Raw genomic sequence first — 12,962 nt, forward strand, 5'->3', positions numbered from 1 at the left:
CGAACCCATTGAGAGGTCGCATCATGCGTTTGGCGAGGTCGGCCAGACGGGTGCCGAGGATAGCTTAGCTCCCCGGGTTTCAAGGTGTGCTCGGTGGAGCACCCCGAGCTCGAGGGTCGGGGCATACTACTGAAGCGGTCGCCCCGAGCTCGGTCGGGGCGAGTCGGTGAATATTGGAGATGCCCCGAACTTGGTCGGACAAGTGGGCGAATATCTGAGGCCGATGGAGCTTGTGGCGGAGTCCGAGGCCGGGCTAATTCTGGGTCGGACTGAGGATTCAACCGGTCAACGTTGGCGTTTATTGGGCCAAAATTGGGCAGCCTTTTTGTTGTGGACTGGATGATCCATTTCGCCCCTCATCAAGGATTATATACAATGGTGGTAAAATCACAAATGGGAAGAATTTTTATAAATTTCTATATAAATAATATCTTTTATGAATAATGTTTTGACGTGGCCTTGTTTTCTTTTGATCCTATTATTAATGTTTGGGAACTGTTAAATAGACTCTCTAATGTCTTAGTCGAGGCTAGGTCCATCAAGATTTGAGCTCGAGCTAGTTCAGATTTACATTTAGCTTTGGATTCGTTCCAAACACATTATTGATTGGATTAAATGAAATGGAGATTTGTAAAAATATAGCCTATTGTTTATCAAGGTGGCTTTAGTCCACGAGGACCCAAACTTATTATAAAATTTTAGGATTCAGGTGAGATAGGATTGTGTTAAGATTAGGATGACTGGAGGGAAGAAGGGTAAGATAGCAAAAACTATTAAAAGCTAGAGAACATTTGAGTGGATAAAAGAAAGAGGAGGAACGGATAGAAGAAAGCTGATTAGTTTTTTCTTAGTAGTATAGAGCAAGTTAGGTAGTTTGAGCTTGTTAACTTAACAGAAAAAAAATAATAAATCGATCGAGGTTTAGCAAAAAAAAAAAAAACTATTTATACGCTTAATAATAGGTTATATCGTTAGGTTTTTGACTTAATAATACTCTCTTCAAATTCGGTTTTGAGAATAATCTTGTCCTACCAGATAAAATAATAATGCATAATATTGAGTGAGCTACACAACAATTCCTACCTCTAATAACAAGTTTTAATTCATTGACTTTGCTTTTTAGTTTTACATCAGTACTTTTTTTCTCTAAAGTTGTCTATACCTGTGAATAAAAACCAACAACTATGATTACTTTTTCCTATCGATGAACAACTACATATCTCTTAGCTATTATGTGAGGACCCGTGCAGATGTGTCTTTAGTCCCACATCGGTTATTCGCTGGATAGATTTTGGGTACTTATATAGGATCAAGAAACCCAAATAATACATTTCGGCTAGCCATTTTGAGTGAGATCTTGGGTTGTTACAAATGATATCAAAGCGGACCCGAGTCATAACCTATGTGGACTAGGGGACACTGTAGCACGGATCTATTGGAGCTAACCACGAGCTGATCATAGTGTTTGTGATTAGATTTGAATAGATTTGAACCCTTAGTCTGATGAGGATGTCAGAGCTTGAACAGAGAGAGTATGTGAGGACCCGTGCGAGCGTGTATTTAGTCTCACATCGGTTATTCGCTGGGTAGATCTTGGGTACTTATACAGGATCAAGGAACTTAAATAATATCTTCCGGCTAGCCAACGTTATAGTAGAATCTTTGAGGTAAATGATGTTTAAAAAAATATCGTATAATCGAATTCTCCTGCACGTGTGATAAACTTATCTGGTAAGAAAAGCGCATGTATTTTGCGTGAGATCTTGGATTATTATACATTATTAGGGGTAAGATGTTTGTAACATTCATCACTATCTTTTCCGTCTAATATTGATTCCACGAAGGAAAAATTATGTATAGCTCGGTTCAGATACTCTATAGTACATTTTGCATTTGGAAGTCTGATGCATGTTTTAATCTCCTTCTCATTGTTAATATTAAGATCAAATGTCTGTGGCTCATGTCTATTTAGATATGGATATGAGAGCCAATCGAGTAAAATATCATATGTCATCTCTTCTTCTTGTTTACGTCGATGTTGTTTAATGTTTTCTCCCTCTTCCTTGTCCCCAACCTCATACCTAAAACATCCTCCTCTTCATTGTCATGCTTCGCCATGTCCAGTAGCTTAACCTACTCCATTTTGATGAGCTCTCCCTCTAATGAGTGAGAAAGATAGGCAGCATCTACACCCTTGCCAATATTAAAGTCGAGAGCGACAATAATATTAAAATTATAGAATCAGTAGTCAATAGATCTTATATAGAACAATATAAGCTATAGGAGTGACCCTAGAATTGAGGCCATTGGTTTAGCATTGGGGACAAGAGAAGAGGCCAACCTTAGCAGTGCTAAGCAAGAAGCTATATGGAGATCTTGACGTTGTATGGAAAGCTGCCCAATGTAAGTGTGATGGTCATAATAGGAGATTTGACATATGGTTTCTCTCTATTAGCTTCCATCTATTTTAAAAGGAATTCAATGAGGGCTATCCATTTGTAACTTGGGTGATCAGAAAATACATTGAACTCTTTCGTGTAAAATGTGCATTAAAGAGTATTCAAACTCGAGTTGGGTCTCTCTTTCTCTCTCTTGTCACTCTTTCTTTTTATCTCTACTCTCTTTTACTCTCCATTGTCTCTTGCTTTATTGAAAAAATAGCTAAACATTGTCATATCTTTCTTGGTATCACTACTAATAGCTTCGATATTTAGTATCTTTAGCACCTTGAACTCTTTTAGTTATGTTTCAGCTTCTAGCATCAAGCACATTGCTCCAACTCACCCATACTTAGCTATATGTGTAATTGTATCAACCCCTAGGTCCTTTCCACTACCCTATGTCTAATTCTGCCACTACCAACATAGTCCTTTTATCCTAACCTAAAAGCAAAGTCACCTATCCATTATGGTCCTTTGCCAAGTTTCTAAGCATCAGATTTGTTAAAAAAAAAGCCCGACAAGGCAACATTATAAGCCTTCCATGCAGTGATCCGCCAAGCATTTTCATATTCATCACTACATTGCAGTGAAGCCAGAAGCAAGAACCCAAGATAGGGTGAAGAGTCATATAATAGATGGAAATTAGAATCACAGAGGCAAGAATCCAAGATAGGGTGAGGAGTCATAATGGAGTGAAGTTAGAATCCCAACTATCGAGGCCTCGAGGGTAGTGCTCTTGCACATGGTGACTCAAGTTGAGAGTTGGTTGCATGAAAATTATAAACATAATAATCAATTGGCTGAATTGGTCAATATAAATACATCTATTTTGCACTTTATTAATTCAATGATTAATGTTTAACGTCTATAATAGCTACTATAAACAAATGTAGTGAAATAAATCTCTTTTTTTGGTTAAGTGATATTTACATGTATTATCCCTATATATAACACAAACTCTTTAGGTGGGACCTATGCGTCTCTACAACTCTATCTATATACATTTAGTCACAAGCAAATTCAAGTGGACTGCAAGTGTATGCCTGAATATTTTTTTTCTCTGTATATAGCCTTTTTATGAGAAATAAATCACCTAAATTTATTGAAGAAAATATTAAATATTAAAAGATTAAATGAGAGGTACATTACATATCATGTTAAGTAATTCTACACTCATGTGTTAAAGATTATGCATAGGCCTTACATGTTGATATGGCCTAACCACGTCGGCACTCTCTAAATAATTAGTGGGAGAAATTCTATCTATCCTTTCCATTAAGATAGCCTCATTCATGTTAATATTCATTAAATGAGGAAAGGGAGGCCATCAATTCTCTCTCCTCTTTCTCTATTCAACCCTCTTATTTCCTCATTGTCTCTACATTTTCAAGCCCCTTTTATCTACCTTCTTTTTAGTCCAATCATTTCTACGGCCCCTATTTGTTGCATTTATAGTGGGGTTCTTTGTTATCACCTACCTATGACAAACTAGTTAAGCTTGTCTTCGATTTTCTTTCTGTCTTAGCCTTTTCTTTCCCTCTTCTTTCACCCTTTCATGTGTATTCATTATTGTATATTTCAAAACTCTTTCAATTCAAGAAAGAAATTATAGATTTTCTTATGATCTAGACTAGTAAAGTATAAGTTTACATGAGTAGGCAAGGCTCAGCTTAAACCTAAGTAACCATTTTTGATAAATTTTTCTATATATATTAATTCCAGCTCATGCAAATAAAGTAAGGGTTTGAAATTCTCATTATAAAACAAATCTTTGCATCAAGACATATCTTATTTTTACATTTTCTCAAAATTTATTAAGGTTTTTAGAAATCTTTTGATGATATGTATAAAACATAGATGAATTCTCAAAGTGCTTTATCAAAGAGGAGAGCTTGGAGCAGATGATGGCAATCTAACTGCAAAGGTGCGTATTATTAAAAGATCATTTGGAGAGATTTAAGATATTTTATATAAATATAAGGAAGAGGTGGACTTCCAAGACAAAGATGAAGATGGTGAGAGAAGATAGAGAGGAAAAGTAGTGGAGAAAGAAAGAACATAAAAAAATGTTGGTTCCTCAAGGGTGATTATCTCAATAATAGCTTCAAAGGCAGGCATTTAAGAGAAGAGGGATAGGATAGAAGTAAAAATAGAGATATAAAGACAAAATAATACAGAACAAGTAAAAAGAGCAAGAGAGAGGGGAGTATCCAGTAGTCTCTTTGCTCGTTTAAAGAGTATTAGTAAGGTTTTCACCATGTTAACAATTAAAAACTGTACATAGTGCCCCCATTTTCTCTTAAATAACTCGTGCATTAACTTTGTTAAATACTTGTTTAATTTTATTCATCCAAGAACTTTCTCTCGATTTATGCAATCGTGTGATAGTTTTTAGTTATATCCTATTATTTTTGTAAACCTTCTTTCTCTCTTGTTCATCCTCTTTATTCTTTTACCAATTGATTAAAAATCTTTTAATCACATCCTTTCTATTTAACTGCAAGATATGCATTTTTCCTTTTTCTTTGTTAAGAAAATTAGGTTTCCTCGTATTGCCTGACTGAAGCATTTTATTTTTGTCGAAACTTATTTTTCTATGACTACTATAGAAACTATTTATAGACTATAAGAAGCTAATTCTCTTTTTTTTTTTTTTGAAAAAAACTTTGTACCCATTTCATCCTCAAGGGCTAGCTCCAACTAGAATTGAAACCCTGCCATGGATAATACCATCCGAGCAAGTACTTATAGATCATCGGCATGAAATAGTGATGTGCAAATGGCTAGCCATACTAGTAAAAATCATTAGTAGCATACCAAAAGGTCAAGATTGCAGGCTAGCTAAACTAGCAAAATCTTTGATAGTGTATCAAGATACATCGATATTCTATCTTTACGGGATTTGGAGGCTGGGGATATCTGCGCTGCTAAATTGAAGAATAGTCCTCATCAATGGATATCCATCCTTTGTATCAAAAAAACAAAAAAACAAAAAAAATGGATAACTATCCTTGCAATCTCAATGAATCCTATTAAATTGATAACATATAAATCAACAAAATAATAACTTTGACCGCAGAAACGGCTGTTCGGACCAGAGCAGCAAATGAAACAAAGTAGTGAACATCGTCATCCATCAAAAACAGCATCCCAAAAGAGTCAGCCTGAGGACGCCGGATTGTACATCCTGCCGCTAAAACCGTGACTTCTTCGGGTCTGCTCTTCCCGAACCTCTTTTGTCCGGCTCCCGGTCATCGCCGAACCAAAAGCCTTCCAAAAGTTGCCTTCCTTTTCCTTTGCTGTCGTTTCTTCCCTCTTCTTTTATTTCACGAGCACTTTCCTACATGCATCTCAGAGTTCAGACAAGCGGAAACCCAGATCACCAGAAACCCCCCAATGGCCCTACCCAAACCCTCGCTCCCTCCTCCTCTCCTCTTCCTCCTCCTCCTCCTCCTCCTCCTCCCCTTCGCCTTCTTTGCTCCCACTGCCAATGGAACAGGGGTCTTCAGAGTGCACCAGAAACACTCCGGCCGGAAGCCGGGAGCCATCGAAGATTTCAAGGCCCACGACAGCGGTCGCCATGAGAGAATCCTCTCCTCGGTCAACTTCCCCATCGGCGGCCTTGGCTCTATCAACAACATAGGGTACCCGTCTCTTCTCCTCATCTGAAAACTCCATCTTCTTCAAATCCCCTGTCCTCGCTTTTCTTGTCTAAAGTTTATTCTACAGGTTGTACTATACTCAAATCGGGATCGGGACGCCTCCCAAGAACTACTACGTGCAGGTTGACACCGGAAGTGATCTTTTCTGGGTGAATTGTTTCACCTGTAAGCTTTGCCCAAAGAAAAGCACTTCTGGGGTATGTTTTTGGATTCTGAAATGGAAATCCGTGCTGCATTTGTGTTTCTTGTTCATAATTAGATGCGGAAACTTATAATCGGGGATGATCGGCTTCTTGGATATGGTTTTCGTGATTTTTTTTTGCTTGACTGTTTTGTTTTAATATTGATTCTCCTGTGCAGATGAAGCTGACGTATTATGATCCACGTAGTTCTAAGACTGGAAGCCTTGTACAATGTGGTGAAACGTTCTGTTCATCGGTTTATACAAGCAAGTATGTTGGTTGCTCCTCCGATGAGCTCTGCATGTACAAGGTGGTGTATGGTGATGGGAGCTCGAGCACTGGGTATTTCGTGACAGATTACATACAATATGATGGGGTTTCTGGTGACCACCAAACAGAACCGATCAATGCAACTGTTACATTTGGGTGAGTTTGTGCTGACTTTGAAGTCAATGATTCCTCTTCTTTTTGATCTATATCAATTTATATAAACAGACGGAATTTTTGATGTATGTGAAGTCTAAGGTCCAGAAGCTGGAGTAAAGATAGCTGTTATCAATGTATTTCTATTTTTGTTTCTTTTATTATTATTTTTTGTAATCTAGTTCAAGAGATGCAAATATCATTCATGAATTATGCTTTCATTGTTGCAAGCTTAGTATCTTGGCTCTCTCTCTCTCATGTGTGTGCATGTATAAGTCTATTTTGTTTCTCTTCAAATATTCAAACCCAAGCATCTAAGGGAATCCCTGGGTTCAAGATCATTTGAGTCTTTTCTCTTCAACCTGGAAGAATCCCTAGGTCTCCCCTTACGCAAATGTCTTACTTGATCGGTGGGCTTTTGCCTGCCAATCACTTACATGCCAAGGTTGTCACAAGTGGCTGCCTAGGTGCCTAGACAGTCTTGCCCAGGTACTTGGACAATCCAATTGCCTAGCCAACAATAACTTTGCTTACCTTCATGCAATGCAGCAACTTGAGCACCTATGTGAGAATATGATTGCCTAGGGCTGCCTTTGTTTTGAGCTGCTATCTTGTTTATTCAATAATTGAAGGCATTAAAATTTTTTATTTATTATTTGTTTGAGTAAGAAAAGTATTTACTTCAAGAGTCCCTTCATAATGTGCTCTACTGAGGGGCTCCTTGGATGGTAGTATAAACTATTCATGGGAATTGTCCATACATAGCTTCCACTTGGAATTAGTTGGGAATTAGCTAACAATGGAGGAAAGATTCCTTTCAATTAAGGAAAGTTATGATCATAAGTCCCAAAAATATTGGGATATGGGAAATCACCTTTTGAGTTGGAAAAAGGCATCCTGATTATTTTGGATTACAGACCTTGCGAAAGTCCTTAACAAATTGTTTTCTTCCCAATTACTTCTCTCCCATTTGTACTTTTCCCTTAGCCTTAGCAGAGGTCTAGGTTATGAAGGTCAGCCCACACTTGCATCTGAATACGCCCTTAGATATTAATTGATACTCGAACATATTATATTTCTAAGAAGCTTTAAATACTTTAAATCACTCAATTGAAAATTTATTTGCTAGAACTAAAGTACTCGAGCCAATGATTTCACCGTTACATAACTTAAATAGTTGACGATATCAATATGTTGTTCTTTGATGTTCTTTTTATGAAATATAAATCACTTTATATATGCATATAATTGAGGTTTGCTTCTATGCCTTACATTTTTTTTTTGTCCAACCAACTATGCATATCAATCAAACGGTCCACATTTACCAATTCAATCGATGCTAACCTTAAGTGCCGATTATGACTATTGGGCTCATTGTAGTTTTTCAAAATCTAAAACTATTTTTAATTTTTTATGTTTTTATGAAAATAATATGGCGAAGGAAAGAAGATGTATCCTCGTATCGGTAGGAAATAGATATGGAATGGACGTGTCCTACTTCTCTCTCATTTTTGGCTTTTATATTGCTGACTTCACTCAGTAACGGTTTGCCTTATCTATCCGTTGTAGAGGGATGTGCTCTCTCTCTCTCTCTCGCTCATATGGACATAGTTGGCTTGTTTTCCATGGTTATGTTTATGCTTCTCTTGTAGCCTCTCGACTGTACCCTTCCCAACTTCCTAACAAAATTTAAGCAATTGATTTAGGTGCTTTCCTGAACAAAACTAAAATCTTGGACTAACATTGGATTGTAAGAAAGCAAGATCTTTGCATTTAATTTGTGGGATTATATATAGGAGATCAAGAACTGGAGGAGGAAAATTAGAGTAAGAGTGATGCAAACTTGCAAGATGACTAAATACCACCGAATTTAAAACTTAGAAGGAGAGAACAATGTAGGTGCCTGACCAAAAGTAGTTTAGGAGATTGAGACCCAAGATTGTAATGGATGTTGAGGGGGAAGTGGAGGTTATTGGAGAATGAGTAGTTGGCAGCTTCTAGGTATGTAAACACACACCAAAAGAAAGAAAACAAGAAGAAAAGGAGAGGGAGGAATGAAGAAGAACAATGGCATGCTACTAAAAAAGCAGTAGCTGAGGTTCCATGACCAAATATTGGAGATAGAAAAGGGGCAAGGTTTGAAATACCATGGGATAGGGCCGTCCTGATTTTTCTATTGAACCAAATGCCTAGTGTACTAACACCTGAGATTGTAGATGCCCCATTCTGTCCCGATCCATTTCTCAACTTGTCTTGTTTTGACACTTGGGATGGTGCACCTTTTCTGACACTCGAGATGGAGAACTATCCCGACACTTGGGATGGTGGGATGCCCCATCATCTACTAATGTTTAGAACCTTGGAAAGATTATACAATCATGTATTAGAAACAAAATAACATAAAAACGATGAAATTTTCCAAAGATAATCATGTATTAGAAACAAAATCTCATAAAAACGATGAAATTTTCCATTTTACGATGATCGTGCGATGGTTTCTACCAACCAAGTATCAATGATGATGTCACTCTTTCCCACTATCCCAACTTTTTTAAATTATTTTATTGGCTAAACCAGTAATGAGAGGAAATACCACTTTTAACCTTTTCCTATTTGAAGGTTCAAGTTTACTAGCTAGTATTGATATTATAAATAAAAACTTACTAAGCGAAACCCCATAAAATTTTCTTAATTTATTGGAAACTTTTTGTTCAGGTTTCCGTTTGGCTTCCTAGGCATTCTATTAGATGTTTAAAGGGCTCAATCAAGATTTAGAGCACGATTTGTCATGCCGGTGCATATCGTCCCGTACCGGATGTATGGTAGCATTATCGAACTAAAAATCTGTACGTCAAACCTTACCCCATATCGGGCGTATCGACACTATACTAGCATGGTACCAGTATAGGGTCCGATACTGAGACGACGAACGTTGGTTTAGATTTTAGAGTCTTCATATTTGTACGATACCGTGTGTTTTAATACATGGTATGGTTGTTTGTGCCGACACAAGAAATTTGAGACGGAGTACCATATCTTGGCATAACAGGTTACTTGGATGTGTACTGAATACTGATACTACTATCTTATTGGTACTGATACAACTATCTTATTAGTATGATCCAATGGGCTAGTATGGTATGGTACTTCTATCCATGGGGTCAACACCTAGGATTGTCTAGATAGTCTGACAATGTTGTTACATGCATAATAATGCTCCTGGAGCCATTAAATGCATATGCATGTATTTGCATTCACACAAACATAGAAATTCATGCATGTGCAAATCTTTTCCATAAATGTTCTTCCTAACTTTTTAAGAATTCAAAAAGAGTTGATCTAACTGTAATATACGTATCTTAAGTTCTAATAAATTCACTTTTTTTTACACATTCTAACTCAACACTTCGGTTTTGGTCCATAAATCTGATTTTTCATTATTTACATATCCTTAAAGAAACTATATATATATATATATATATATATATATATTTGTTGAGAAGGGGAGGGTTGAGACCCACCTCAATTTCATTACAAAAATTTTGAAAAAAAAAACAAGTTTGAATGCTCGATTAGTTACTTGTTGGTGGTTGACCGGATAATAGAAGAAGTCCAAGCCCAATAAATGGAATCCATAGCTGATGTTAGAACTAGAATAGATATTTTTTCTGTTTCGTACTCACACGGGCCCATATCTCTATTTTTCTATCAATTTCTAATTCTGATGTCCCATAATTAGATGATTTGAATCCTGAACATTGAAGCTATGCAACTAAATAAGTTATCGCATTAAAGAAAATAATAACCAAATGCAAATGATAAAACACAAAATTTTGTAATCGACACTTTATATTTGTTTTAGGTTAGGATTGTAACCATGACTAAGATGTTTTGGCTACTTGAAAAATTCATAAACCTCTATCACTTTTAAAGAGAGTTGTGATTTCTGTTGTGGTGAGCTGGCCCATTGGTTTAGGGATTATAAATATGCAACCTTCTACTTTGTATCTGAAATATTTGGGGCACGTTGTGGGATGGTCTTTTCTGTTATACTTTTGATGGTTGCCGTCACAAAAGGCAACAATCCTTTGTAGAAGCAAGTATTAAGGGTTTTGTCTGACCATACTAGACTGAAGAGAGATTAGGTCTTGGAAGGTATCCAAACCCCAGGGCTATCTAGATTGAAACATCCCAGTCTGTCTCAATTGGGATGTCTTAGCTAGGCCGAGATGGATCGAGATTGTTGCATCTTGACACTTGAGATGACCTAGCATCCCAAGATACTACTTTTTTAATTTTTAATTTTTCTATTCTTCTGTCCTTTATTATTATCAATGGTTGTTTAGGACCATCACAGGAGTATCCTTGGACCTTGTTGATACCAATCCTGTGCTATGGTGGACCGATCACGGACTGGGTCAGCCCTTGGTACCAAAATTTATATCCCTGTGTACAAATATTTTCTGTAGGGCATGATGTGCCATTTTTGGAAAGTTTTAATGCTTCTTAGCACTGAAAAGAGGGTTTGTCTTACATATTATTTATCGTACTTCCTAATTTGAGCCAAGGCAATAAATTGATAAATGTGAGGCAGAACTATGGTATTGTTAGTAGAGTTTGTTGCCCAACTAGTTAGTGGATCAATGACATTACTTCTTTTTTTCTTTTTTGTAGGTGATGGATACGTTTGGTTTTAGACAATGTATGTAGGTTATAAGTAGCCTTGACTACCAATTAATTTGCTAGTGTTATTCTTTTTTTTTTTTTGTTAGAAATGATTACATCACAGTTCTAGGACACAGGATGAAATTAAGCACTCGAGTTTACAATAAATATGCTTTAAATCATCTTCAAGCATCAAATTCAGAAAGTTCATGGGGATGTTTTGAGACTCCTTGATGCTCCTGGTGGTGCATTTTTAGCCACCCTCTTCTTCCATTGTCCTAGCTGATGCTTCCTCTTTCTCTCACTGTCCATAACCTTGCTCGTATCCTAGGTTATCATGCTCTTTCACATTATTGATACTAGCTCTTGACACATGCGATGCATGTCTACTTCTTGATTAAAGTTTATATATATATATATATATAATTTACTGTGGGAAATACAGATTTTTGAAGAGACTTAAAGGAGAAGTAGAGAGGTTTAGATCTAATTCCTTTCTAACACAATGCATCAGGACTTGAGAGGTTTCATTGTCGCGACTCTAGAAAGAGATTATGTATGCTTGCATTTTCCCTCCCATGTGGTTATCGAATGGGGAAATCATTGAACATCTAATCAGCATTTGGTGGAAGCTCTAGACATTGGTGGAGCCAGAGGAGTGTGTGCATGTGGGGAAAGAGCACAATTGCCTTGCCAAAAATTCTCGGGAAAAATTATATTAGTCTTATCAACATTTTTCTCTGGGCCTCACTTTCCAAAAGGCAAAAACAATTTCTTTTAAATGCATGATTAACGGTATACATTATCCTTTGCTAATTAGAAGCAGTTAGTTTTTATCCAAAACATGCCTTTTAGGTTAGCAAAATTAAAAAATTAATCATGTCATTTTTTTCTTTTCTTATTTTATTTGTACGCAAATTGTTGCCTTTTAGGTTTTATGTTTTCTTAAGAAAAAATACTAATGAATCATTAGTTACTGATGTTGCCTCTCCATAAGCAATATCATGGATCTGCAATTGGCTCCAGAATTCCCTTTTAATATAGAATGGGTTTACCATATTCATTAATATAGGCATTCATATTCATCAAGAGTTTTTACCTACATAACCTTCCAACACCCATAATGTAAATTGAGGACTATTAGGTTTTCCATCATTATGTTTAGGTCCTGTTTCTTTACCTCAAAGAAAAGTCTGCATAAATTTCAGTTTGGTACATAAAGTCAATACCTGTATTTATATTTCCCTTAAGCACTTCAGATTTATTGGGTTGCTTGCTTGGAACAGTTTACTATAAGACAATTTTCGTGATAATCATGAACCCTGCTGAGTTTTGTAATTGTTGTTGTCGTCCATAATGGATTTCTTACTCCATGCATGTGAAAAAAATGTCTTTATTATATCGATCTCACTGTGAATGGAGCTAATAGTAGTTTGTTTGTCAAAAGTTCTCAATCAGTTGGTACTGCTTGGTATTGGTCAAGATGCCGTTTAAACCCCTGTTTTTGTGTTTTCTACCATTTGAAGGTGGGAACAACCATGAAGAGGACTACTAACAAATTAACATACTGCAAATTGACATACTGATAT

The 12,962-nt window shown here is 36.6% G+C and overlaps 1 protein-coding gene across 3 annotated transcripts in view; it reads left to right on the top strand.

Moving 5' to 3' along the window:
- Nucleotides 1-5,564: 5,564 nt before the first annotated feature.
- Nucleotides 5,565-12,962, top strand: part of LOC103705757 (aspartic proteinase 39-like) — a 34,284-nt gene continuing 26,886 nt past the window's right edge. Inside the window, exons 1-3 of one of the 3 annotated variants that reach the window (XM_039129989.1) lie at nt 5,565-6,085; nt 6,171-6,300; nt 6,464-6,711. In XM_039129989.1, the coding sequence (XP_038985917.1) occupies nt 5,838-6,085; nt 6,171-6,300; nt 6,464-6,711 (626 nt within the window). In that variant the 5' untranslated portion in view covers nt 5,565-5,837. The remainder of the gene's footprint in view (nt 6,086-6,170; nt 6,301-6,463; nt 6,712-12,962) is intronic. The other 2 variants (XR_005513288.1, XM_039129988.1) reach the window with 2 other exon arrangements.

Source organism: Phoenix dactylifera, chromosome 9 (assembly GCF_009389715.1).
Source record: "Phoenix dactylifera cultivar Barhee BC4 chromosome 9, palm_55x_up_171113_PBpolish2nd_filt_p, whole genome shotgun sequence".
In the NCBI taxonomy this organism is placed as follows: Eukaryota; Viridiplantae; Streptophyta; class Magnoliopsida; order Arecales; family Arecaceae; genus Phoenix; species Phoenix dactylifera.